Genomic DNA, 26030 nt, shown 5'->3' with positions numbered 1-26030 from the left:
CCAGGAGCTTCTGAGAATGGAAGAGAGGGGCTGCGCCTTGATTGAGATTTCCACACTTCTTTATCTGCTGCCCTGAGCTACATCCATGGCAAGGGTAGGAGCAGGAGGCCAGTCAGAAGCCTCAGGGTCTTTGCACAGGCTGTACCTGCAGCTGAAATACTGATTTTACCCCATCCCCATGAGTGGGAAAAAATGGTCATTAAGTTGACAGTTCTCATCCAGGACAGGGAGTCTCACTCCCCAGACTTCCAGACTCTGTCCTCATATCTGTAATATACTTCATGATGACTCACCTGAGGATGGGACATGAATGTTTTCTGTACTGGACTGTCAGTTCCCCCATGGGGCAGTTCTATCCAGGTCCCCAAGGTGGCCCTGAGCTGGCACCAGCCTGGCACACAGTAGGTATTCATCCCATGACTAGTGAAAGAGGATGGAAGATGGGTGCATGTATGGACACATGAATGAATGGATGCATGCATGCATGAATGTATGAATGGATAGATGATGGTGAATACATGAATGGATGATGGATGGATGGATGAATGGAGGATGAATGGATGAATAGATGGATACATGCATGGGTACATGAATGGATAGATGACGGGTGGATACATGAATGAATGATGAATGGATGGATGATGGATGGATTCTTTCATGGATGCATGAATGGATAGATGATGGTGGATACATGAATGGATGTAGGATGGATGGATGGATGGATGGATGGATGGATGGATGGATGGATGGATAAATGGATGGATAGATGATGGAATGGATGATGGATGAATTCACATTCATGGGTGATTGAGGGGAAATGAATAGATAGTGAGTAGCAGAGGAACAAGGGATACCTGTTTTCTGAGAATACACTGGAAGAACGAGAGGGGGTAAAAGGCATCCTATACAGCAGAGTGGGGTCAACCCTTCTCTAGGAGACTTCTGCCAGCAAAAGTGACCTGGGACTCCTATTGAGCCCAGAGAGGGGAAAATACAAGTCAATGGCTAGAGTTCTGGGAGCAGGGGACACTGGGAACTCAGAGACACTCCAGAGGGACGGTCCTGCCTTGGGGGATTGAGGTGCTGGAAGCCTGTGACTCCAAGTCCCAAATCCCTGACCCCAGGCTGGACCTGACCTCCAGGGCTCTCAGGGTGTAGAAGCTTCCTGGCTAACTTTCCCAAAGAAAGGACAGCGCCAGACACCCCCATGTGATTTTGGCCTTAGCAAAAACCATGGTGGTGTCTCCACCCTCACACTAGAGGGCTCCCATGGCCAGCAATAGTGCCTCTTCCATCAGACAAGGGAGCCCAGATCCAGGCTCTTCTCTCTGGGAGTGAGAGAAAACCCTCCCCTCTCCTCCCTGATGGTGCCTAGGCAGGAACTGACCGTGGGGCCAGGGAGATACCTGGCTACCAAAACAGGCCCGTCTTCTAAAACATGGGATGCCTTCCTGGCCCTATTCTCACTTTTTCACTAATGTCCCCATCGAGGGTGTCTTTGGGTTTGTCACCTGCTGCTGGGTCCTCACTGAAAGTGTGACTGACCATTCCTGAGACTCATCCCAGGCTCCTATGACACAGGGTTATGCAGATAACATGATGAGCCACCCCTCTCATCCCCAAGTCTGCAGCAGTTCCTAGGAACCTGCCACTTCTGACTTCTGAGCGCCTCCGCGTGAGGGGCCTGAGGACCGTGGCACTGGACAGCAGGGTTTCAGTCCCAGCTCTATCCCCAGCTACATGACTGCAAAATCCCTCTTGGAACTTTAGTGTTCTCCAGTAGAGGCCCCTGCACCACCCGGCTTCAGGGGATCTGACCATGGTTGGCCGGAGTCTGTCTCTGTGTCTGTCTGTCTCTCTCTCTCTCTCTCTCTCTCTCTCTCTCTCTCTCTCTCTCTCTCTCTCTCTCTCTCTCTCTCTCTCACACACACACACACACACACACAATTTGTCTCTCCTCTCTCACCTGGCTGACTCTCCAGCATCCCTCCCACCAGCCTTCGTGGGATTCTAAGAGTGCCACCCCCCTCCAAGGCTGCTGTTTCACATTGACTCTTTTTTTTTTAACTAAAGGTACTTGAAAATCAAGAAGGACACCGTGACCTTCCCTTCTCCCTTTGAAAGCAGGGGCTGAAGGCCAGGAGAGGCGCCTCCCAGCACCAGGAGGATGGTAACTGGCTTGTAACCAGGCAGAGCTGGGGAAGGGAGGGTCTACAGAGCTCACCTTCTATTTAACCCTCATCTTCCCACGCCACAGCTGCCATGCTCTCTACCCAGCCCATGAGCACATCAACATGAACTTTGTTGCCCGTGGGAGAAGTGAAACAGAGGATGCTCCTATACCATGCACATTAGTACAGCTCACATGCCTGTCTCCCCTTAATCTGTCCCGTGTCCATTTCATTCTTGGCATGGCCAAAGACCCTTAGACAGCAGAGTGACATCAGTCTGCTCAGGAGGAACAGTGAATCTATGAAAATGCTGAGTCACGGTCTGACTCCTCACGGCCACCTGTCACTCACTGAATAAGTCCCTGCCTCCGTGTTTAGCACTAACCTGCCTCTGCTGACCCATTTTACCCCTCCTCTTGTTGCTAGCGCAACTGAACCTCAGGAGGGCTCTGGGGCCTTTGCCCAGGCTGTTCCCCATGTCTCCCCTGCTCTGAGGCATGCTTCCTCCCCTGAGCCTCCTTTTCGTCTGCAGTGCAACTATTTTTCATTTCTAATTTGTTCTTGCGTTCTTCAAGCATTATCTGCAAGCATGTTTCTGAACCCTGTTGTGCTAAAAGGTTTTAAATGACAAGATGTAGCCGCCCTCCAGCGGCCCCCTTACCACTCCCCAGTCTGTCTCAGAGGCAGCGCTGACGTTTAGTTATGTTTAAACACCCACGCTTCCTAAGCGCCATTGTATTCTTTCTCCAACACCCCCCACCAACACACACGTTGCATTTTTGAGATAGGGTCTTACTATGGAGCCCAGATTAATGTTGCATCCTCCTGCCTCAACCTTCCAAGTTTGGAATTTCTAAGTACGGGTCATCCCACACAACAGAGTTTTTTCTTTGTTTTGTTTTGTTTTGTTTGTCTTTTGAGACAGGGTTTCTCTGTAGCTTTGGGGCCTGTCCTGGAACTAGCTCTTGTAGACCAGGCTGGCCTTGAACTCAAAGAGCTCCGCCTGTCTCTGACTCCTGAGAGGATTAAAGGCGTGCGCCACCACCGCCCTGCTCAGTTTTTTTTTTTTTAATGTACTTTATGTGTTTGAGTTTTTCCTGAAAATGTCTGTGTGCCATGTGCATGCCTGATGCCAAATGGGGCCAGAAGAGAACACCAGATGGTTGATAGCCACCGTGTGTGTGTGTGTGTGTGTGTGTGTGTGTGTCTGTAACTGAACCCCAGTTCTCTGGGAGAGCAACCATTGTTCTTTACAGTTGAGCCATCTCTCCAGCTCTCCACAAGAGATCTTGCTTTCTTCCTCTCGTTCTTGCTTCCCACCCTTTCAGCAATCTTCACTCTCTCACTTGCTTTCTTAAAAAAAAAAAAAAAACCAAAAACCTTCCTTTTCAGGGGCTTATTATTTGCACATGACCCTACAGTGCCCTGAAGGCCATGCAGCAGAAGCCCTAGAGTTGAGCTATAGTGAGAATTTTCTTAGAGATTATCAAGTTGCTTTCCTCAGTGCTAGCTGTCCCCTGGGCTGACCCCCCGGGACTGTGTCTTCATCAGAGAATGGGTTGCTTTAGCTTTTCCCCAGGTTTTATCTGCCTTCTGGAGTCCCAGGCTTCCCCTCTAGTGATCTCTAACTTAGGAAGAGTGTAGCCCTGCCTGGAACACTTAACACCTTACATTCACGGACAGCCGGGGTGGGTGTTGCATTTGAGGCCTGGCTCATGGACGCCACCTCTGGGTGGGCTCTGACTTCTGCACTGCACCCATTCCCACTCCACAGCACATGTGTTTCTGTATGGGGCCTTTTCCCTTAGTTCTTCTTTGTCTCTGACTGTTACGAGGCACCAGCTCCCCCCACCATGCCCTTTCCCCCGTGCCCACGTGTCTAAAAGCAATAGAGTCGGCTGATTATGGGTTGAAACCTCTGGAACCATAAGTCCCAATCAACCGTTCAGACCCTAGGCTGTTTACTTCAGACGTTCCGTCGCTACCACAAAAGCCGCACGGAAAGGCTGGTGCTGAGAACTGAGGTGACTTCTCTGACAGTTCTTGGCCATGTGGTCCTGAAGGCTTCAGAACTGGTTTGTGGGAGGAATTGGGAAAAAAAAAAAAAAAAAAAAAAAAAAAAAAAAAAAAAAAAAAAAAAAAAAAAAACAAAACCTTGGAGACATGGGCTGGTGGAGCCCTGGAATGCTGCAAGCAACAGCTCAGTGGGCCGTTCCGGTGGAACCTCAGAGAACCAGAGTGCAATCAGAATGTTCCGCAGAACTGTGAGTGAATGAACCCTTTCCTCCCCAAGTTGCTTTGGTCATGGCATTCATCACAGCAATAGGAACCCTAATTAGGATAAGTTGGTACCAGGAGTGGAGTGTTGCCTTGACAGACATGACCATGTTGTTTTGGGTGGGACTGTGGAAGGACTTTGGAACTTTGGGCTAGAAATCCACTGAGTGTCGAGAGCTCAGCGAGCTGTTGTGCAGGGGTTTGAGAGCGGCGCAGACGGTAGAGGCCCTACTTGTGAAGTGCAGAGCAGAGCAGACTCTGCTGGGCCAATGTGTGAAGGATCTGTGGCTCTGCCCTGTTGGGGCTAAAGAGCCAGCTGTGATTAAAAAGAGATCAGAATTATTGAGGCGACACCCTCTTGGAAGTGTTTCCTGGGAGTCAGCGCACCGGATCTGTGTTCCAGAAGTGGTCAAGGTCGTACCCTGTGGTGGCAGCTGGTCTTGGTAGTGTACGAATCACCAGATGGTACTGGTTTTGAAGACACCAAAGGGTCGTGAGGAGCATCTGAGGCTTGGCACTCTGTGGCAGGGCTGGAGTTACTGAAATGAGTCGAGAAAGACTACTGGTAAACGTGCAGCCCGCTTGTAGCAAGAAGCCCCACCATTCTGGGAGAACCGGTACTGCGGGATGATCACCTAAAGCAGCAGCTGAAGCAGAGTGTGGTCAGATGGGGCCTACAAGACAAGCTGTGGGCGCTGCGGAGGGCAGAGTCAGAGACGCGACCCCAGGCCCGTGGAGGAGCCCAGAAGATTGTGAGTGAATCCCTGGTAATTGGACATTGAGTTATTTAAACTTTAGGAGTTTGGTTTTGCTTTGTTCAGATTGGGAATGTATGCTGGTTCTTCCCTCCTGAAGAAAGAAAGTACTTCATTTATTTTTGATTTTGTAAGAACCCACAATTGAAGGATTTTGAATTTTAAAAGACTTTGGATTATAAAAGAGAATGTATATTTTAAAGAAATTGAATATTATTTTTAACTTTTTTATAGGTTTATTTATTATGTGTAGTGTTCTATCTACATATATGTGTAGTGTTCTATCTGCACCAGATCTCAACACACTTATTACAGATGGTTGTCAGCCACCATGTGTGTTGCTGGAGACTGAACTCAGGACCTCTGGAAGAGCAGCCAGTGTTGGTTTTTTGTTTTTTTGTTTTTTGGGGGTTTGTTTGTTTGTCAAGACAAGGTTTCTCTGTAGCTTTGGAGACTGTCCTGGAACTCGCTCTGTAGACCACGCTGGCCTCAAACTCACAGAGATTCACCTGCCTCTGCTTCCCAAGTGCTGGGATTAAAGGTGTGTGCCACCAGTGCCTGGCCAGCCAGTGCTCTTAGCCTCTGAGCCATCTCTCTAGCCCCAAGAGACTGAACTTTTAAGTATTTAAAGTTTTAAAGACTGTGGGACTTTTACATTTTGGAATGTTCATATTGTAATGTGGATATTAATGTGTGATCTTGGTAAAGCACAATAAAAAGGGCTATGGTCTGACAGTGATGTGTTTATGTGTCAAGCTGACAACAGGTCAGTAGTATTATGTGGTTTTATATCAACTTGACACAAACTCGAGTTATCTGAGAGGAGGGAACCTCAGTTAAGATAAAATGCCTCCATAAGAACCAGCTGTAGGACATTTTAGTGACTGTCAGGAGAGGGACCCAGTGCACCTGGGTGGTGTCCTTCCTGGGCTGCTGACCCTTGGTTCTGTAAGAAATCAGGGTGATGGCACACGCCTTTAATCCCAGCACTCAGGACGCAGAGGCAGGCGGATCTCTGTGAGTTCGAGGCCAGCTTGGTCTATAAGAGCTAGTTCCAGGACAGGCTCCAAAGCCACAGAGAAACCCCTGTCTCGAAAAGAAAGAAAGAAAGAAAGAAAGAAAGAAAGAAAGAAAGAAAGAAAGAAAGAAAGAAAGAAAGAAAGAAATCAGGGTGAGCAAGCCATGAGGAACAAGCCAGTAAGCAACCCCCCCCCCATGGCCTCCGCATCAGTTTCTGCCTCCAGGTTTCTTCCCTGCTTGAGTTCCAGCCCTCACTGCTTTTGATGATGAACTATGAAAGTTTCATATGGAACTATGACTGAATAGCCCTTTCCTCCCCAAGTTGCTCTTGGTCATGATGTTTCATTGTGGACAGAGCAGTGTCCGTGAAGATTCAGAGGGGACATGAACACTGCTGTGAACTGGACCGTACGTCATTAATGTTTCCTTACATCAAAGAACCTGCCCCTGCTTCCCCGAGTCTGAGACTTTGTTAGACTAAGCTTAAAGGTGATGGACTAATTAGTATGGCAGAGGAAATTTTAAGGCATTTCACCGTTTAGATTAGCTAGCTGCTTATAGCCATACTGATGGCAAGAATTTGGAGACGAAGGTTTGGAAAAAACTTGCAGGTTGCTCAATAAAGGAGTGGTTAAAGTTGGCTCTAAATTGCTAAAGAGGTTCACATGATTACAAGGAACTGGGAGGCACAAGCACGGGATCTCTGGGAGTCCGAGGCCAACCTGGTCTACAAAGAGAGTTCCAGGCCAACCAGGGCCACACAGTGAGACCCTGCCTCAAACAAACAAACAAACAAACAAACAAACACCAAAAATACCAACAAAAAATAGCCAATACCTTGTATCTGAGCAGTAGGGGGAAAAACGCCTTGAGACCATCACAAGAGTGGTCAGACCTCACCCACTGGCAGAGTCCAGCCCGTAAAAGAACTCATTTAAAAGATTTTCCCAGGATTCATTTCACCAAGCACATCTGCCCAGGCACTCAGAGGCTGCCACAGCCATGGTTCACAAGGGACCAGCTGTTGCTTGAGATGATTGCAGACCTGCGCAGTTCATATGACACTGGTTTCGCAGGCATGTAGATTGGATGACTTGTATTATCATGGAGGCATCCAGCCAGACTTCAAAGGAAAGCCCAGGAGGCCAGGTGGAGAGTGCCGGGGTCCGTCCCTGGGAGGGCAACGTGTGAAACTGAGGAGAAACTGAAGGTGCAGTAGAGACCATGGGGAGCTGGAGATGCCAGAGGCGTAGAACAACTGCCAAGGAAACCCACAGCCAGTGAGCAGAGCCAAGCCAGCAGAGAGGCCGTGTGCAATATACCCAGCAAAAAATGCCAGAGTGCTGGGGACCAAGCTCACATTATGTCACCATGTGCCCTGGATGCAAAACATGGATCTGCAGGATTTGATGGTCGCCCTGTTGGGTCGATGGCCTCACACCTCCTTTCTAGTCTCCTGTTCGCTCTGAAAGAGTGAGTTTACTGTGTAATTTTTTTTTTTTGATTTTGTAAATCTTACTTGACTTTCAGCCTCCGTTTGAACTTTTAATCAATGTTAAAACCATTGAGGTTTTTGGAGAAAGCCTCGGTGTGGTGCTGGGTATTCACAGGCCAGCTGCGTTGTGTCCAATGATTGTCTTGCAACTGTCTTCATTTGGAGGGTAAGTGTGGCCTCAGGAAGTATGTTAGGGTGTCAAACTGACACGCGGTGGGATTGAAGAGGTTAATCGTGATTGACTTGCGAGACACCTAGGACATTAGTAGAGAACACCCTGGGTGTCTGTGGCCATTTCTGGAAATGATTAGATGGTGGAGCCTCCAACTTAACCAGGGATTTAATCCATTAAGAGTCTACTTCCAGATGGACTGTTGGGGAGCAGAATTGTGGAAGGTGGGGCCCAATCGGAGGAAGAGGGTTTCTGAGACCATGTTTCAGAAGGGTTAGTCTTGGTCCTGGCTCCTTACTGTTTATCTCTTTGCTTTGCTGGCTGCTGAGATGAGCAGGCCGCCCTCTACCATGTCCCTCCTCCATGATGTCCCATTCTTGCTGCAGGCCTAAAAGGGAAGAATCAATCCACCACCTGCCAACACCTCTGAAACCTCGGGTGGAAAGGAATCTTACCTCCTTTAAGTATCTCAGGCATTTTTTTTTTAAATAAGTGGAATCAAATCCACACCTCCCAAACCCAGTGCGGACAACTCACCCTGGCTCCTTGTAGCAGGCACTCTTCCTACCCTGTGGTCTCAGCCCCAGCAGCCCCCCACCTCCATAGAACTTGGGAAAGCCCTGCCCCCAGCACCTCTGAGCTCCAGTCTCCAGCCTCTGCCTGTCTCAGTCATTATTGCTGGTTGTTTATGAAGAGGACTTTGTCCGGGTGCTTCCCCCAGGCTGGAAGTGACCAGGCTGTCTTGTTCTGTGTTGCCACTAAAGCCCTAGTTAGTGCTGGGCAGAGGACTTCAGACTTGGGAACAGGTAGACCGAGTGTGAACTGAATTTGTTTGCACTGTGAAGACGTCGTCCCAGCGGCTCTGAAATGATGTCACATTCACAACACGAAAACAAGAACACCGCGCACGAGGGATGAACAAGTGAACCATCGCTTGGTGACCACCCCTGCTGCAGATTTCGAAAACTCGACTCCATGGCCCAGCAGTGTTGGGCTCTGCTGTCTAAAGAGAAACATGTGGAGTGGACCTGGACACCGTGAAGCCCTCACCAGAGGGGTTCTATTGTTATGTGTCATAACTGACTGTGACAGGAGGTTTTGGGGGCAAGACTGGTGAGGATATTTGCAGCGGAGGGGGTGGAGATTTGGGGTCGGCTGGGAGACATCTGGCACGTGGTGAAAGGAAAAAGCAAGGGATCAGAACACATAAAGAATGACGTCAGAGTCCAGGATGACGTCAGAGTTCAGGTACTGAGTGTCCATGCCGGTAGGGTATGTGGGACTGAAAGCACAGGGGACATTCATACAGCGGGGCCACTTCCCCACTCTCTGGTGACATGGGACCCTCCTAGATGGCCTAGGAGCTCCTGAGGGCATGGTGCTGCCCACAGACTCCATGACAGCCCACTAGATGAGTTTAGGTGCCAGCGAACGACGGGTCTCACACATTTCTTAAGCAGCAAGTATAGACAACACTTAGCGTGGCACACTGTGTCTGTGACAAGGCCCAGCGCAGGAGGGGCAGTGCCATCAGGGGCTGTAATTAGGGGACACTGGGTGACAATCATCCAGGCCTGACCAGTGAGAGCTGATGTGAGATGATGGGGCTTTGGAAGAAGGAGCAGAAAGCAGCTGGGTGTTGTGGGGCGTAGCTTCAGAAGAGGAGGCCTGGTCCAACAGGCTCTTGCCTTGGTACCCTGGCCATGATGTCCTGGTAAGAGGGCTGAGCCCTGGCCCCTCCCAGGCCACACACCACATGAGTGGGTGCTCTGAGAGGCTGCTGGAGTGAGCCTCACTCCCGAGCCAACTCAGCGATTCTTCCTGTTTCAAAAGATCTTCTCTTCCGCTGCTCACGGCATGCCATTTTCTGTCCAAGAGGCCTCTGAGTCTCAGTCACTAAGCTCAGGGTCCATGGCCTCAGCCAACAGCAAAGATCAGCAGAAAGTCCCATCAACTGTTGCAAAAATGAGCATGTGGTTCCTTCATCCTCCATCCCCAGAACGAGGCTGACTGAGGCTTTCGGGCACCAGGTTCAATTTATCCTGTCCCCGTTCTGAGCAGCTGGCTTCTGTTTATGCTGTGGCTTCAAGCTCACAAGATGGCAGTAGCTGCTCCAGACATCCCATCAGAGTTCCTAGCACAGAGAGGGATGGCACAGAGGGCAGTGGAGACCAGTTCTGTCATTTCTCTCCAGAGAAGCCACTTCTCTGACTGACTCTCCTTGTGTGTGGCTAGTCAAAATAGTGTAACCTCAGAGCCCCAAAGGCTGAGAAAACAAGTATATTTATTTTAAATATTTATTTTTTTAGTGTGGGGTGTGTATGTGTGTGTGTGTGTGTGTGTGTGCATCTGTGTTTGAATGAACATAGGTGCAGGTGCCCACAGAAGGGAAAAGAGGACATCAGATCCCCCCAGAGCTAGAGTTAGGAACAAAACTTGGATCCTCTGAAAGAGCAGCAAGCACTCTTATTTCTGAGCTTTCTCTCCAGCCCCTGAAAACAAGTGTTCTGTCTCATGCTAAGCACACTGCTGCCCTGCCCCAAGCTGAGATTCTCTAGGCAAGGAGAACAGAATGGTGGAAGGGAAGGAGGTGGGGCGGGGGTGGGGATCAGGCTGCTTTTTCCATCTGAGCACTGACTGCTAGGCTTTCCACGGCCTGTTTCTTCCTTTGCCATGAATAGCAGCACCCCACGTGACATGATGGGGTTCTGAGATTATATGTGGGGGTGGGGGAGAGGCACAGTGTATTTTGTATCATTACCATTGATGTAAAGGAAGGCCCCCAGGGCAGCCCGGAGGAGCTGAACACCCACTGCAGGATCGCATCCCAGCATAGGGTGTTTAAGGAGCACCGGGTCAGGGCCCAGGATGGTGGGCAGATGAGCAACAGAGGGAGAAGAAAGGTCGTGGGAACTGTTTCTGGTGTGCAGGGTTTTCTAGGTTCTTGGTCTTGTGTTCAGGGAACTGAAAGAAAGGCTTACACAGGTTACAGAAGTAACGGGGACTTGATTCTAAGCAAAGTGAAACTCGAGATCAGAAAGAAGCTTGCTGCCAAGGCTGAGGGCGGATGGGTGAGTGACAGCGTTCTCAAAGGCTCTGGGTGACAGCCCTGGGCGGCTTTTATGCAGTGTGCAGGGAGAAGGGGTTTCACTACTCAGGGCCATAGTTTGAACGATTCTGTATTTTGATCTACGGATTTAAATCATGGAAGTCTTTGCTCAGTATCAGTCACAAAAAGGAGCCAGGAGCTAAAAGAGGCACCCTGGGACTCTGGCTAACTATAGGGGCACCCGGGCCTTAAACATGCCAGCCTGACTGGGGTGCAGGTCCTCCCAACCATGTTGGAGCATCCAGCAAGTGTGGGTTTGAAATCTTTCTTTCTGTGTTGGAGAAATACATTGAAAGACTGACTTCACATGATCCGAGCTCAGAACAGTGGCTTCCCCTGCTGTACCTAGCCCTTCCAGAGGTAGAGTCCCTTAAAGGGGGGTGCTGTGGAGCTGGGGGTGGGGGCTGGGACTCTAGGAGACAGAACATGGAGAGACTGGGCACTCCTTGGCTGGAACTGGTCTCCCAGGCTTTCAGGGTGAACCATCTCCTCTCAGTCACTTAGGGCCTCAGGCCCTGGGGGCGGGAGCGGCTGTGTCATCCCTGGCGGCACCTGACACAGACAGGTCAGCAGAAGTGTGCTGGGAGGACAGGGGCACTCAGGCAGTGAGAGTGCCCTGGGGTACCTGATATGAGCACCTCCTCAACTTCCATAGCTGCCTAAGCTCTCCAGCAAGAATTTCAACATTATCCAGGCATGAAGATAATCCCTTATAATCCTAGCACTTAGGAAGCCGAGGTAGGAGGATAGTGGGTCTGAGGTCAACTCAGGCTATAACAAAAACAACAGAAAAAAAAATCTGTTTTTCTTAGTGCCAGCTGGGGCAGGAACTGTCCCAGCAATGGTGAGATGGATAATTACCATACGGTTCTCTGGCTTCTGAACACCAGAGTTCTAGAAAGGTTGTTTTTCTTGAGAACACATCCTCCCCCACACCCACCCTGTACCCCAGCTTCCTGGGGGTCACCTATACTCCTATTTCTAACAGGCTTGTGACCACAGCTTAGCGTCTCTCTAACAGACAGCTGGTGGAAGGCGGGCCTAAGACAAACTGGTCCAATCAGAGTAACCCTTCGAACTTTGCCTGAACTTGAAGCTCACAGGATCAAGCCTGAACAGTCAACAGCTTGAAAATGGTCTGCCTGCAGCAGACAGAGCCAGAAGGGACAGGAAGGCAAACTCCGTGGCATCATTTGGACCCCTCCGCCATGCCTTGAGCAAGCTGCACCCAAAGTCACAGCAGTTCCGACTCAAATCAATATATTTATTTTCCGCATAAGCAAGAGAGCTGTGTTTTCTATCTGGCTGGCAGGGTGAGGTGGACAGTCCCAAGAAAATACAGCTAGGACCCTTTGAAAAGAGTAGGAAGTCTTGAGAGATGGTAGGGGTGGGCTGAGCTCCTTGCTTGGCTGGGCAGACGAGAGATTTACAGAAATGGATTTGCTCTGTGATTTGGGGGAAAAAAAGGAGAACAGATGAGCAGACTCACGCATCTCTCCTTCTGGTTCAGGGAAGGAGATGATGCCCACAAGGCAGACCAGGGGTATTGGAGCAGGAAACCCTGTCCCTGCAGACACAGTGGTGGGAGGCCGTGGAAACCGGAAGCTTGGAGAGGGAAGTCAGGAAGGCCTGGATCAGGTGGGTGTATGACGCTGTATGACGTGAGGATGACTAGCTGAGTCTTGGGACTCCCCTCTGGTCCCTGGGAACACAGGAGCATTCCAGGTAGGGCATGGCCTATCAACATCCTCCCATCCCAGGGGACCTCCACTGAGGAGATAGGCAAGTTCTGCAGCTGTCTGGGAAGAAACGTCACAAGGAGGGGTCGGCATGTCCCATCAGCGCATCATTGGGCTTCGGTAGGGATCCTGGAGGGTCAAGAGTGGGAGGACTGGGATGAGACCTGGAAGGGACACAGGAAAAGGTCAGTATCAGGGCCATCCAGGCCCATGGCTCCTTCCAACCTCTACCTTCCCCAGGGCTGCCCTCCATATATCCTGCTGCTGTGGGTTGGGTACTATTGGAATTCTCTGGTTCCATTAGGCTTTTGTGGCCAGGATGGGCTGAGTGAGAGCCTGGCAGCCCCTGTGTTCTGGCCTGAGTCACTGGGCAGGTTCTGGCCTCCTTAGGCTGTGTCTATCAGGGAGGAAGCCCCACACACAATGGAGTACCTGAGGCTACTTGGATACCCATGTCCCTCTGTCCTTGTCTAATGCTACTCTCAGTGACCTGAGGCCCAGGCCCAGGGGCAAGGTGCCCTTCCAGCAGCAGAGGAGAGGCGTGTACCCCTAGAGCAGGCTGCAGGGGCGCTTCTGCTGCCGTGTGGGCTGTGGACACAGGACGGCCCGGATGGCCTCATCGAAGACGGTCTTCAGGCCCCGTTGGGTGAGCGCGGAACATTCCAGGTACTTCACTGAATCTGAGAAGGAACAGCAGGGAAGCGGGGCCTGAGTTATGGAGAAGCAGCTGTGTCACCCCAAATGGGGGCATCGCCAAGTGGGAGTGTCACCCAAGTGGGGAGCAGCCTCTCTGTACTTCATCTTCCTCCTGCAGGACTCAGTGAGGAAGGTGGAGGCCCCAGGGCAGGCCAGACTCTCTAGGACACAAGGCCCTTTGCTCGGAAAGTGGGCAGGTTAAAGTCCTTCCCGTGAAAGGACGGGACTTGCTTCCATGACCAAATCTCCCAGCATGCCACCCAGGCCTTCCACATGAAGGGGACACCTCTGGGCAGGTCTGAGGCACCCCCAATATATCTGTCATTTAGTCAAACCCAACCTATGAGGAAATCAAGGCGAACAGAGGCAATGAGACCTGCCTGCCCCCGGGGCAGCTCAGTGAGAGGAAGAAAATAGAGAACCCATCTGAGCCCTCAGAGGACTGACCCCTGGGAGGAGTCTGCATGACTTCCTGTCCCCTGCAGCCTGAACACAGAGCCCTGACACAGAAGGTCAGGAGATTTCAGAGTACTGGGGGAGGAAAAGGGAAGGAAGGGGAGCCAGGTGCCCTTGCTGGTGCCCTCTGCTCTTTTCTCTGGGGCAGGAAATTCTGACAGCCGTGAGGAAACGGTGGCCCTCCCTATCCCTGTGACCTGAAAGGCCCAGAACAGAACAGGGACAAGGGGTCCCCACTGGAGGGGAAGTCACCAAAGCCAGGGCTTGGGAGACCAAAGGCAGCAAGGAGGAAATGGAGCTTCAGGGAGCCGGACACTGGTCAGTCACACCTGCATGTTTCCTGTCCCTGGAGCATTCCCAAGACGCTCTTTGATCATCGAGAAGATGAAGCCAGGGTCCTGGCCTGGCCTCTGACCATTATTCCAGAGGGGGCTCCTGGCCTCTGTTCCTTAAGGCCCCTCATCTCTATGACCAATAGTGAGGCACTCTGAACCCAGGATCCTAGGGATTAGGCTGGGACATTCACCTGCTCATTCTCAAGGGTAGCTGGAAGGGAGGGGCTCTCAGTCCCTTACAGAGGATGAAACAGCCTTGGGGAGGAGAAGAACCACAGACAGGACACACACACACACATGCACACACACGGACACACATGCATACACACATGCACACACACATGCACATACATGCACACATACACGCATGTACATGTACACACACAATAGGAGACTAAGGCCAAGAAAGCAAGAGTCAGAAATCCAAGACCTCACAGTCAATCAGTGACACAGCCAGAAACAGAGCCCATCTACAGAGCCCGGTCACGTAGAGCACACGCTTTAAGGGGAAGAAGTTCGGCCAGGAGTGACTGTAAATCCAGCACCAGGAAGGCTGACAGGTGGTTTGCACAAATTTGGAGGCTAGCCTAGACTACACAGTGAGATGAACAAGGCATCAAGAGAGGGGAGGGGGGGAGGGGAGGGAAGGGGAGAGGAGAGGAGAAGAGAAGAGAGGGAAGGGGAGGGGAGGGGGGGGGAGGGGGGAGGGGAGGGAGAAATAGATAAACTTGGCCAGAGAAGCTTCTCCTTGTAGTGACAATAATCAATGCAGAGAAACGTTGGTCAATGTGCAGAGAGGAGTAACTACTGAATGCTTTCAGTACTAAATGGGACACCTATACCAACCCCAACCCCACCCTGAGTGCTCAGTACTAAATGGGACACCTATACAAACCGCCACCCATCCTGAGTGCTCAGTACTAAATGGGACACCTATACTAACCCCCACCCCACCCTGAGGCTTAGGGAACGTTGAGCAAGATGGGGCAGAGTCAGGGTGGTGTCGGGTGCTGTGAAATACTGTCTTCTGGACATGGCATGGCCATTGCACCTGTGATCTCATAGCAGCTATGGTTGCCAGCGAGAGACCTGTGCAAGGTTAAAGCCAAGATCAGTCAACATTCCAGCAGGCAGCCCGAAGTGGACTCGTGGAGCTACAGACACTCACACAGACATGCCCACACACATGCATGCATACTCACCCATACTCACACACACATACATGCACACACATACACAGGACATGAAGGGAAGATGGACATGTGTCAGGTATCTGGGTAGAATGACGGGGTAGTTCAAGGTGGATATGATCAAGACACATTGTTTACTATTATGAAATTGTCTAAGAATAAATAAAAATATTCCATTTTTAAAAGACATAGAAGGGAAAGTGAGCTGGGCACCAGTGTTCTCACTCTCTGCTCCGTTGCTGTGGCTGTGACCAGCTGCCTCAGGTTCCTGCAACCATGTCATTCCCACACCATTGACTGCACCTTGGGGGGGGGAGCAATTCTAATGCACCCCCAAATCATGCAGGCCAGTTTGGGAATAAGCTAGTTAAGAAGACAAAGCTGGAATACGTCCCTGACATTTACGAGGCTAGAGCAAAGGGCCCAGGGTGAAGCAGCAGAGAGGCCCCTTGGGAGACAGCCATGACAACCAGCTAGTCACAGGAAGGTTGCGGTTACTCTTCCTGTGAAGAGCCCCTCCCCCTATTTCCTGCAGAGGAAGAGGTGCAGGGTTGGGTGGAGGCCAGACCTAGCTGGCAGTTCTGCCTCAAGAGGACACCACCATGGGAGAGGCCAGACCCAGAGTTAGGTCTCCTGGGGATGGAGAGCTTAGCCAGGGCAAGGTGTCCCCACTCACCCAGCCAGCAACCCTCTTCCAGGCTGCTTTCAGCTGCAGCCACCACCTCTCCAGCTGAATGACCTTGAAGGGTCAAGCCTCCTCTGCCCGGTTCTTGGAGGCACACAGTGACTGGTGGAGAGTCAGGATGGGTGGAGAAAGGGAGGCGAGGGCCAGGCACAAAGGAATGAGTCACCCTTCAAGTCCCCAACAGGGACACCTTCTGCAGGAAGCCTCCCAGAAACAACCTAACCTCACTTGGCTGCCTGTGCTCCCACCTCTGCTTCGATCTATTCCCATCAGTCCCTCGCTTCAGGGTCTAAACTTGGCTGACGCCATGACCAGCTAACACAGAATCCCCCTGTGCAGTGCTGCTCTTGGGACCTGTGAGCCTAGACACCCAACATGGCATAAGCCATCACTACCGCCACACCTTCCTGTCAGAGAAACACAAGCACAGAGAGGCCAAGTGACCAGTCCAAAGTCACACAACTGGTACGATGATTTGAAGGACAGCCAGAGTCCGACACACGGCATAACCCTAGGATGAGGGTGTCCAGGCACCACCCCCAGCCCTCAGCCTCCAACTCTCTGAGCTCGAGCCTCATACCAATATCCTTGGCCAGTGCCAGGCCTTGTGGGTAGGTGATGGGAGCCAGCTTCTTCTCCTTCAGCTTCTCGATGGTGTCCTTGTCGTCTCGAAGGTCCAACTTGGTACCCACCAGGATGATAGGAGTGCTGGGGCAGTGGTGTCGCACCTCAGGGAACCACTGGCAGGGGTGGGGAGAGGAGAGTGAGAGAGAGCAGAGGGAAGTGGGACATCAATGCCTGGGGTACCAGGCAAAGGGAGAAAGAGGCCCCAGAGCAGGGTCACAGGGTACAACAGGAGCTGAGCAGGCGTGGGAAAAAAAAGGCAAGATTTTTTTTTAGATAAGAGTCAAGAGAGGTGGTTGTGTATTGATAAGAGGGCCACGAGACTGGGCAGGGAGAGGAACAGGGAACAGAAGAAGGCGGAACGCTTCCTGTCCCAGCCCAGGGAGACTCTCTCCTCATTGGCCCTGTGTGGCATTAGTGACCCTCTGTCGTGGATTCTCCTAATCCAGAGTGGACCTCGACAGCTCGACCCTCCTTCCCTCAGTGCCACCTATATGTGTCCCCAGCCCCCTTGAGGCTCACCTTGGCTCGGACGTTTTCATAGGAGGCTGGGCTGACGAGTGAGAAGCAGATGAGGAACACATCCTGGAGACAGAGCAGGGCAGGGTCCTCAAGACGGAGGCCAGAGAGTCCTGTCTGCCCACACCCTCAGCCCTCCCCCATATGCCCCAACTCCTGCCACTGCTGTGTTAACCCTCTACCTGGAAGTCTGACCCTCTCTTTGCCGTGGTGGGTAGAGAGCCCAGATCCACGGACCCAGAAGACACAGAACTATCTGCTACAGGTCCCCTGCCCACCTCACACTAGGCACGCTGGCCTGGCTGCTCACATAAACCCTGGTAGTGTCTGCCTGTTGCACACTGAGAAAGGCTGGCATCTCAGGGCATGGATACTGGGGGCAGCAGGGCTGAGGGAGCACAGTTTGGGGAGCATCGTAGCTCAGCTCTGCCCTAGAGGCCTCAGAGGGAGACTCGGGGTTGAGTAGGCACAGCTGGCAAGGTCATGGGCAGCAGATGGGACAGGATCGAGTCCCGGACCACAAAGAGGTGCGTACCGTCTGCGGGTAGGAGAGCGGCCGGAGGCGGTCATAGTCCTCCTGGCCTGCCGTGTCCCATAGCCCCAGGTTCACAGGCTTACTGTCCACCATCACATTGGCCGAATAGTTGTCAAACCTGTGGGAAGCAGGAAGGACCAGGTCAGCCTCAAACCCAGAGCCCCGCCAGGACTTCCAGCACAGGCCCCAAGGCTGCTCTCCTCAGAGCCATAGGACTAGCCCGAAGTCACACAGCACTGTGCCGCTGGCTGTGTTCGCAACTGAAGGGCACCATTAAAAACACTGTAAAGGTGTTCGCAACTGAAGGGCACCATTAAAAACACTGTAAAGGCATGTAAACAAAGAGGAAAATGCGTCTCGGTCATTTTCCTTCCTCCACTCGTCCTCAGGAAAGGTGACTGCTGGGTTGTGCGCCATGAACCCAAAGACTGACAAGAACGGACGTTAACCTTCCTCCTAGCTGCGCACCTAGATCATCACAGTGTCTGCTGAGTGACTGACCGTTGGTCCCTCATTTGAGCTGGGTCCTCCCTGAAGCAATCCCTGAGTGAAGGAAGCAGAGAGGGGTGTACTCGGGAGGTAACTCCAGGAAGCTGTCAGAGGGAAACAGGAAGGAGACAGAAGATGACAGGCAATGCAGATGCTAGGGAGCCATCTGGGAGACAAAGGGACCATGTCCTGAGCCTCCTGGGAAGGGCAGGAGCTGCAGAGGATCCACTGTCTCACTCCTGTGATGAGTAGCTGCGCTAGGCCCCCTTCTAGAGGACAGACAGACAGATATCAGTTGTGAGCCTGTGGCCTTGCACTGCTGTGGGTCAGACACTGGACCGGGAGCCCATTGAGCAAGTGTTGAGACATGGACCACTTGGAAGCCCTGGGAGGGCCCAGCCCAGCGCTCCACACTGAGTGGAGGGGGCTTTAGGGAGTAAACCCCCACTATTCATACCCTTAGGGGAAAGAAACAGGCTTGTTGGTTGATGCATAGGGCCAGGATCAGAAGGGTGTCATGATCCCATGTGAGGCCACACAGCCAGTGAGTGACCCACCGAGGGGAGAAGCTGTGTCCGTGTCCGGCAGGCTTGCCGCGTCCTGTCACAGTTGTGCCTCTAGAGACACCTTCATTGCCTGTCTATGCGAGCTGGGTATCCTCTGACCTCCTAGGCTCAAACATGCACCCAGTCAAGACCTGGTCCACTGAGACCTCGAGCTCCTACCTTCTCCATCTGCGCTTCCCTCACAAGGCTTACACTGCCTGCCTGCTGAGCTGGCCTATGCACACTACTTCATCCTAGTCCCACCTATCCTTAATTGCTCCCATCTTCCCCAGGACTCTGTGTCACTCCCTGGAACACCCCAGGGAGACTTTTCTGTCCCAGCCAGGTCAGCCCCACTAACAACACCCCTTGAGGGAGGGGGGAATCCGGCTTGTTCCTTTCTGCCCTGAGACCAGTCCAGGATAGACAATTGGCACATAGTAGGTCTGCTCTGTGCCTATTCTGGGAACCACTCCTGTGAATCTCAGAAGAACTTTTTGGGAGGCAAGGCTAGCCAAGGTAGGAAGGCAGGTGTCTGGGCTATTTGGGGCCCCAATAACATGGAGAGATCAGGACCTTCTGTCTTCCCAAGATGCCTTGCAGCAAAGGCATCTGTCTTTCTGGGTCCTCTGGGCTCTAAGGGCATTTGCTCTTCCTATGACATCCGTTTGGGGGCAAGAAAATGAAGAGCATGAGTGTTGATTCAGTCCAGGGCAGCTGCCTGAGCTTTGAGAAGGGCAGGGTTCGCCCTGACCTGGCTGTATGGCTCAGGGATGGCCAACTAGCTTTTCTGAGCTTCACTTATGGGGTCATTATTGGGCTTCAGTGAGCTGGGAAGCATTCATATCATCCCGCTGAGAGTGTCTCCAGTTTCTAGAGGACTAGCTGCTGAATTCAAGAAACAGCCAGAGACATGACACATGCTTGGACTATATCACACTCTCCCTTCCTCAGACGCCTTTCATACACATCACTGTGGCCACAGTGACCCCTTTTCCTAGATAGAAGTAGGTTCACGGGAAGGAGTGGATTTACCCAGGATTCCCAGGCTGGTAGGCGGCAGGGCCAGGCATCGGGACTTGTTCCCCAGTTTGGAGAAGCCACTGTGATGAGCGTAGCTGCTGGGCACGTTATGAGACGGTGAGGACGGGTGGGACAATTTTCACCTTACCTGGTGCTCTGTGGCCTGGACTCTGGCTGCAGGCCAGCCTCACCCTGAACACGGAGTAGGATGTGCAAGGGGCCACACACCTAGGTCACCTGGCGGCTGCCCACGGAACATGGATGGCACATTCAAAGAACCAAGAGTCCATGAATCCATGGCTAGTGTCTTGGGGCCATGGGAGGACTGAACAGGTAATCAGGGTGAGGATTTAGGAACAGTTTTGGTCTTGGAGGCCTGGTTGTCATAGTGGTCGAGGGAAGGCCAGATTGGTCCTACTGAGTCACCAGAGCCAGAGTCATCAAGGACAGCACAGACTAAGTCTCATATAACCTTATCTCAAGGTGATCTTTTCCCTATGGAGCTGAACATGCATCACCAACCCATAGCAGCGTAGAGCAGACTCCACCCACCAACCAGGATGCTCTGCCCACTGCCAGCAGCAGCAATGAGATGTTCTAGAAACTGGTACTCTGTTCTAGAGTCAGGAGTGAGCTAGCTACATCAGGGTTCTGGCCTCACACAGCTCTGCCCCAGCCCTGAAGAGTACTCAATGGGCAGGACAGAAAGTGGAAGAAGAGAAGGAGGAAGTGGGCTGCTGCAGGCCAGGAATGCTGTCAGGAAGGGAGGCATCGGGGTCTCCCTGGGGGAGACCAAGGAGTTGAGAGAGCCCAGGGATCATGGGCTGAACTCCTGGAGGAGATGGGACAGGTGAGGTGGAACTTGGGAAGTTTTGATATCCCCTTGTACTGAGTTTTAACCATAAATGGGATCCACCTGAGGTATTGAGGCCAGGTTGTGGCTCTGCCTAAATTCTGCTTTTAAAAACTTATCTACTCGAAAAAAAATTACTTTAAAGATGTGCAGTGGTGGTGCACGTCTTTAATCCCAGTATTTAGGAGGCAGAAGCAGGCAGATCTCGGTGAGTTCGAGGCCAGCCTGGTCTACAAAGTGAGTTCCAGGACAGTCAGAACTGTTACACAGAGAAACCCTGTCTCAAAAAAAAAAGCTTATCTATGGATTTTTAAATTTTTTTTTGGTTTTTCGAGACAGGGTTTCCCTGTAGTTTCTAGAGCCTGTCCTGGAGCTAGCTCTTGTAGACCAGGCTGGCCTCGAACTCAGAGATCCGCCTGCCTCTGCCTCCCGAGTGCTGGGATTAAAGGCATGCGCCCGGCTGGATTTTTTTTAAATAGAAAGATTTGCCTAGGGACTGGTAGGCACCACATAAAACCAGATATGTTGGTGCACACCTGTAATCCCAGCACTCCAGCGGTGAAGGCAGGAAGATCAGGAATTCGAGGTCATCTTCATCTCCTTAATGAGTTTAGATTAGCCAGCCTAGACTACAAAACAAACAAAAAGAACCCCACAAATTTTACCTGGAACCTGGCTGTTGGGGAGACAGAGACAAGAGGATAGCTATAAGCTAGAGGCCAGCCTGAGCTACATTGTGAATTCTAGGTCAGTCAGGGTTATAGTATATACACTACCACAAAAATGAAAAAAAAAAAGTCAAAGTTTATGGAGGCTTTTGTTGGACCATCAGGAGGTAGCCAGGATTGGAGGCCTTGTCTCTGTGCCTGATGGCACGGGGCAGCTGTCATGTTTCTGTGCCCATAGCACTCGGCACAGAACCATTCTCAGGCAGGTGTCACCATCTGAGAATATGTGTGCCAACCTTGTTGGCCATGGGTTCATCTCAGAGAAAGAAATCCAAGAAACAGTTGGCACCGGCCGCCACCTACACAGCAACACAGGGGGATTGATTGGGGACAGGCCTGCAAACCCTTGGTCCCCATCTGGCTGACCAGCAGTGAAGCCCTCAGGACATGGAAAGCTTCTGACCTCCATTTCCCACCTCCTTGCAGGAAAGCTGCTGTACAAGGCTCAGATCTCCCGGTCCAGGGCCTGTCTCTTGTAGAAAGGGAAACTGAGGCTCATGGGCTCAGAGGGAAAGTAACCACTTCGAAATCCTTGAGCAGGTGGATCCTCCACCATAGCCAGGGCAGGTAAAGACAGAACAGGGTCTTGACTCAGGGACAAGGGCAGTGTCAACATACCCCGGTGACAGCGGCCTTCAGCCAGAATCCCCTTTGCTCCTGTTCTTGCTCAGGTCTAACCCCAGCCCTCTCTGACTTCCAGGAGCCTTAGAAGCCTGGTGGCAAGAGTCATTCCACTTTGCACAGCGGGACAATTGCCAGTCTTCATTTATATTAGGATACAACTGGGCAGAAAGCAGCGCCCAGCTGTCTACCCAGCCCTTCTGACTGCCCTCTGCTGGGTCCTCCCCAGCAGGTGACAGAGACAGATGAACCCCTGTTCCTGAAAGTGAGCTCCATACAAATACATGGAGGACTTGGAATGGAGTCTTGGTTTGGCATTAGTGGGGTTGCTGGCTCCTCTGATGGTGTGGGGGTTGGGAGTGACTTTTAGGCCCTAGGTACTGCCCCTCTATATACCCTTTATGCTCCAAGCAGCCCCCCCAAAAAAATAAAAATAAGGGCCCCAGTGAGGCTCTGAAGCCCGATAGGCTGAGTGGCCCTAGGCGATAAGCCCCTTGGCTGCTGTGAGCTATCAGGATATTGTAACACCCTCTTCCCTCAAGGACCCAATGCAATCATGAGTTTGACATCCTGTACCAGGCCACCAACCGAAGGCCTTCTAAGTAGATGTTGCGGTTCTAGCTAGTTAGTGTGCTGGTTCTCCTGGGCCTTGCCACCTCAAAGCACATACATCACACATGAGATCTTGTGTATAGTACACGGTGTGTCAACCACCATGTAGAGAAGGTGGGGGAGAACCCAAGAAAAATACATGGCTCCCTGCCCTCCACAGGCTTACGATCTTGGGAGAGATTTGACAAACTCCTCTGGGGGAATGACAGACCTTTAGGCTGGACCAAAAGCTTCCCAGAGGGGCACCAAAGATGGGCCTGGAGGGTGAACATGAGGTTGAGACAGGAAATTACCACAGACATGGGAAAAGCTGGGTGCAAAGGCCCTGCCACAGACTTGCCTAAGGAGTGTTGGTCTAAAAAGCAAAACAGTGGGTAACATCTCTAGGAGGGACAACTGAAGGAGACCCAGAAGAGCCTTGCAAGGTGCTGGGGAGCGTCCCTGTGAGTGGTGGGGTGCCCTGGGTCCCTTTCTGACACCTGTGGACTCCTCCTTGATATCATGTGGCAGCTGGTGGCAACATCCTGCACCAGGAAGCAGGCCTCCCATGGACTGCAGCTGGCACTGCCGCACCCCAATCATTTGGTCCCCAGACTCTGAGCCATCCAAGTGTCTGGAGTTCTCTCCCTCACCTCCACACTCCATCTCCACACCTCTTTCTCCTCCTGGCCAGCGAAGGGCATCTTCCCATCCCACAGTCCCTCCTCCTCCTGGAGCCTCCGCCTCCCTATCCCATGTCACTGCATTGCCAGCTGGACCACAGGCCAGCTTCTCCAAGATGGAGTCTCTCTAACTTTACTAGCCTGCCCGACTTCAGGTGTCCAAAGGGGACAGCCCGAAGAAGGGCCTGGAGCAGGTGGAACTCACACAGTGGGGATGTATTCTCCGGGGAAGGCATTGGTGGTATAGCTGATGAGAAGGCACGTCTTGCCCACGGCTCTGAAAGACAAGAGACACGAAGCAGAAGATACCAAGGTCATGGGCTATGCCTGAGACAAGGGGACATCTGAGCCCTTACCCAGGCTCCCCATCTCTGGGCCTCAGTCTCCCAATCCCAGACACTCCATGGCCGTGTCCTTAAGCCCCTGCAGTATCCATAAACACCCAGACTTCAATCCTGGCAATGGGTCTGGGCCCTACATCCGTGGAGACCTGGGGAACTGTATGTGTCCCCTGTATGTTGGGTGCAGGTTATAGATACAGACTGTCATGGGGCAGAGGAGAAGACCCTGGAGACCTGGACAAGGCTGTCACATCCCTGGGCTTAGATCTCGGCTCTACCATCTACCATCTACACAACTTTGGTAAGTCACCTAAGCTCCTTATGCCTCAGTTTTCCCATCTAGACAACAAGGACAAGTCCGTCTTCCCAGTGAATTACGTGATACTCCAAAGACACTGAGCCCAGTGCCATGGGTGCCACAACAGCCAAGGCTTGCTAGGGGATGCCCGTAGCCTTAGAGTATATGGAGCTTTTTAGCCAGAGGGGCCTGGGTTCAAATCCTCTCTGCACTCTAAGGCAGGTTACTTAATTTCTCTGAGCTTTCAGTCTTCCCACCAATAAAATGAACCCTGTGATGGTAGGCAGGGCTGGTGGGAAACTAAGTTAGACAGAGGGCCATGACCCGGTGACCACACACAGTGAGCAACAGAAAAATGGCACAAATAGAGATGACCACCATTTAGGCTGTCTCCCTTTCAATCTGGGAGGCTACCCAGATCATTCAGCAGGAAGCCGAGCGGCCAGAGGGACAGCTCTGGGCCTTTCCCAGCTCTGTTCTGTTAAGTCACTTCCCACTCTAGGAGCCTGGCCTACCTTCCCTCCCCTCTACATGTCTGCACAGGCTGCCACCTAGGTAACTCTGAATGAGTAGAATCATTGGCTTCCGGCCAATCCCCTCTCTGTCTCGCTCCCCCAGAGCAGACCCAAAGCAGAAGTGAGCAAGGCAGCTGTGGCAGATAACGGCTGGCTGACTGCTGACACCCCTCGAGCAGAGACCATGATAAAGTCATCTGAGTGGTAGATAGCCTCTGAGCCCAGGAGACCAGCAGGGCCTGAATGTGACCTTGAGAGCCAAACCAGGAAAGGTCCCAAGGCTTCGGCCACTCCCTCTTTTGAATTGAAGCTGTGCATCTAGAACATACCAGGGCAGATCTAGCGAGACCCCAAGATGTACCTGAGGGCTGCACCCTAATGTTCTGGAATACCCGAGAAACTGACCCCCTCACTGCACAGAGGAGATTGAGTCCTTGGGTCATGATAGCCTGTGGTCTCAAGGCCTGACAATGGATATAAACCCTGAGCTGGGGTGCAGCCAGCCTGCCCCCTGGAAGTCCCCACCATCCCCCTTCACCTTCCTCCTTCCCTTACACTGACCTTAGCTTCCCCTTGCTCCCCACCTCCTCCCCACCACATGGAGTAGAGTCAGACACTACAGGCAGGACAGCAAGGAACCTGTCTCAAGCCACCCCAGCCCTCCCCTGGGACTGGGTAAGAGTCAGAAAGAGTGGAAAGTCTCAGGAGTTTCCCCAGCCCCAGCAGCAGCAAGTCAGGCACTAGAGCCCAGGTCAACCAGAGAACAAAGGTTCAAAGGTCAAGTCTCTGATTTCCCTACCTCACACCTGCGCCCTGAATGGGACCCTGATTCCCGGCCCTCATGGGTGTGCTGCCCCAGCTCTCAGGGTACAGGCAAGGAGCAGCACCCCACCCCCACTCCCAGGCCCTCTACCCAGGTGGCTTCCGGGGAAGGAGTGGACTGAGGACAAAAGAGCAGTCCAGGTCCACCCCAAATGCTCCTGGTGGGCCCTAGGAGATGAAGAGACTATCCCCAGGACCGCCTGGGAGACCTGAACCTGTGGGTATACTAGGGAGGATCTTGGGGACATCCTGGTAGGGGGTGGGGGACAACGCAGCCAGACACTTACCCATCACCCACCACCACACACTTGATGGCCTGCATTGCACCCGAGACCCGACAGCCAGTGATGACACTTGGGGACCAGAAGCGTTGCTGTGGACACCAGCGGTATGGAGTGGCTGGGAGGTGCCCCGCACTGCACTGAGGAGCGACACCCCAGCTCAGGAGGCAGGAGGAAACGGAAGAGGAACTTACCCAAGCTGCTGCCCCACAGCCTTGAAGGGGTGGAGCATGTGGTCTGAAGAGGACCTGGGGCCCCTCAGGTGCTAGGTTGTGCCCTGGCCACCCATGGGCACCTGACCCAGGCTTCAACAAGAACCCAGACACCCTCTGGGCTTGGAGATTCACTTCCTGATCTAGGGTAGCCCCAGAGTTGATCTCTAAGAATCTGTGTCCTCCCAAAAGTCAGCCGGCCTAGATCCTAGGTGTAAGCACCTAATGAGTGCCTACTATGTGTCAGGCA

General features: G+C 52.2%; 1 protein-coding gene across 1 annotated transcript; it reads right to left on the bottom strand.

The window, feature by feature from the left end:
* Positions 1 to 12242: 12242 nt before the first annotated feature.
* On the bottom strand, positions 12243 to 25755 carry Rac2 (Rac family small GTPase 2). The gene is made up of 7 exons (XM_038342246.2): positions 25575 to 25755; positions 23517 to 23588; positions 17779 to 17896; positions 17247 to 17309; positions 16681 to 16840; positions 13286 to 13418; positions 12243 to 12902 (listed from the first exon to the last, which is right to left on the bottom strand). The coding sequence occupies exons 1-6, from the start codon at positions 25607 to 25609 to the stop codon at positions 13288 to 13290; spliced, it is 579 nt and encodes a 192-aa protein (XP_038198174.1). The 5' UTR covers positions 25610 to 25755; the 3' UTR covers positions 12243 to 12902; positions 13286 to 13287.
* Between the last annotated feature and the right edge of the window lie 275 nt (positions 25756 to 26030).

The sequence above is a fragment of the Arvicola amphibius genome, chromosome 9 (genome assembly GCF_903992535.2).
Source record: "Arvicola amphibius chromosome 9, mArvAmp1.2, whole genome shotgun sequence".
In the NCBI taxonomy this organism is placed as follows: Eukaryota; Metazoa; Chordata; class Mammalia; order Rodentia; family Cricetidae; genus Arvicola; species Arvicola amphibius.
The sequence above is the reverse complement of the archived record's forward strand: the minus strand, read 5'-3'. Positions and strand labels throughout refer to the sequence as shown.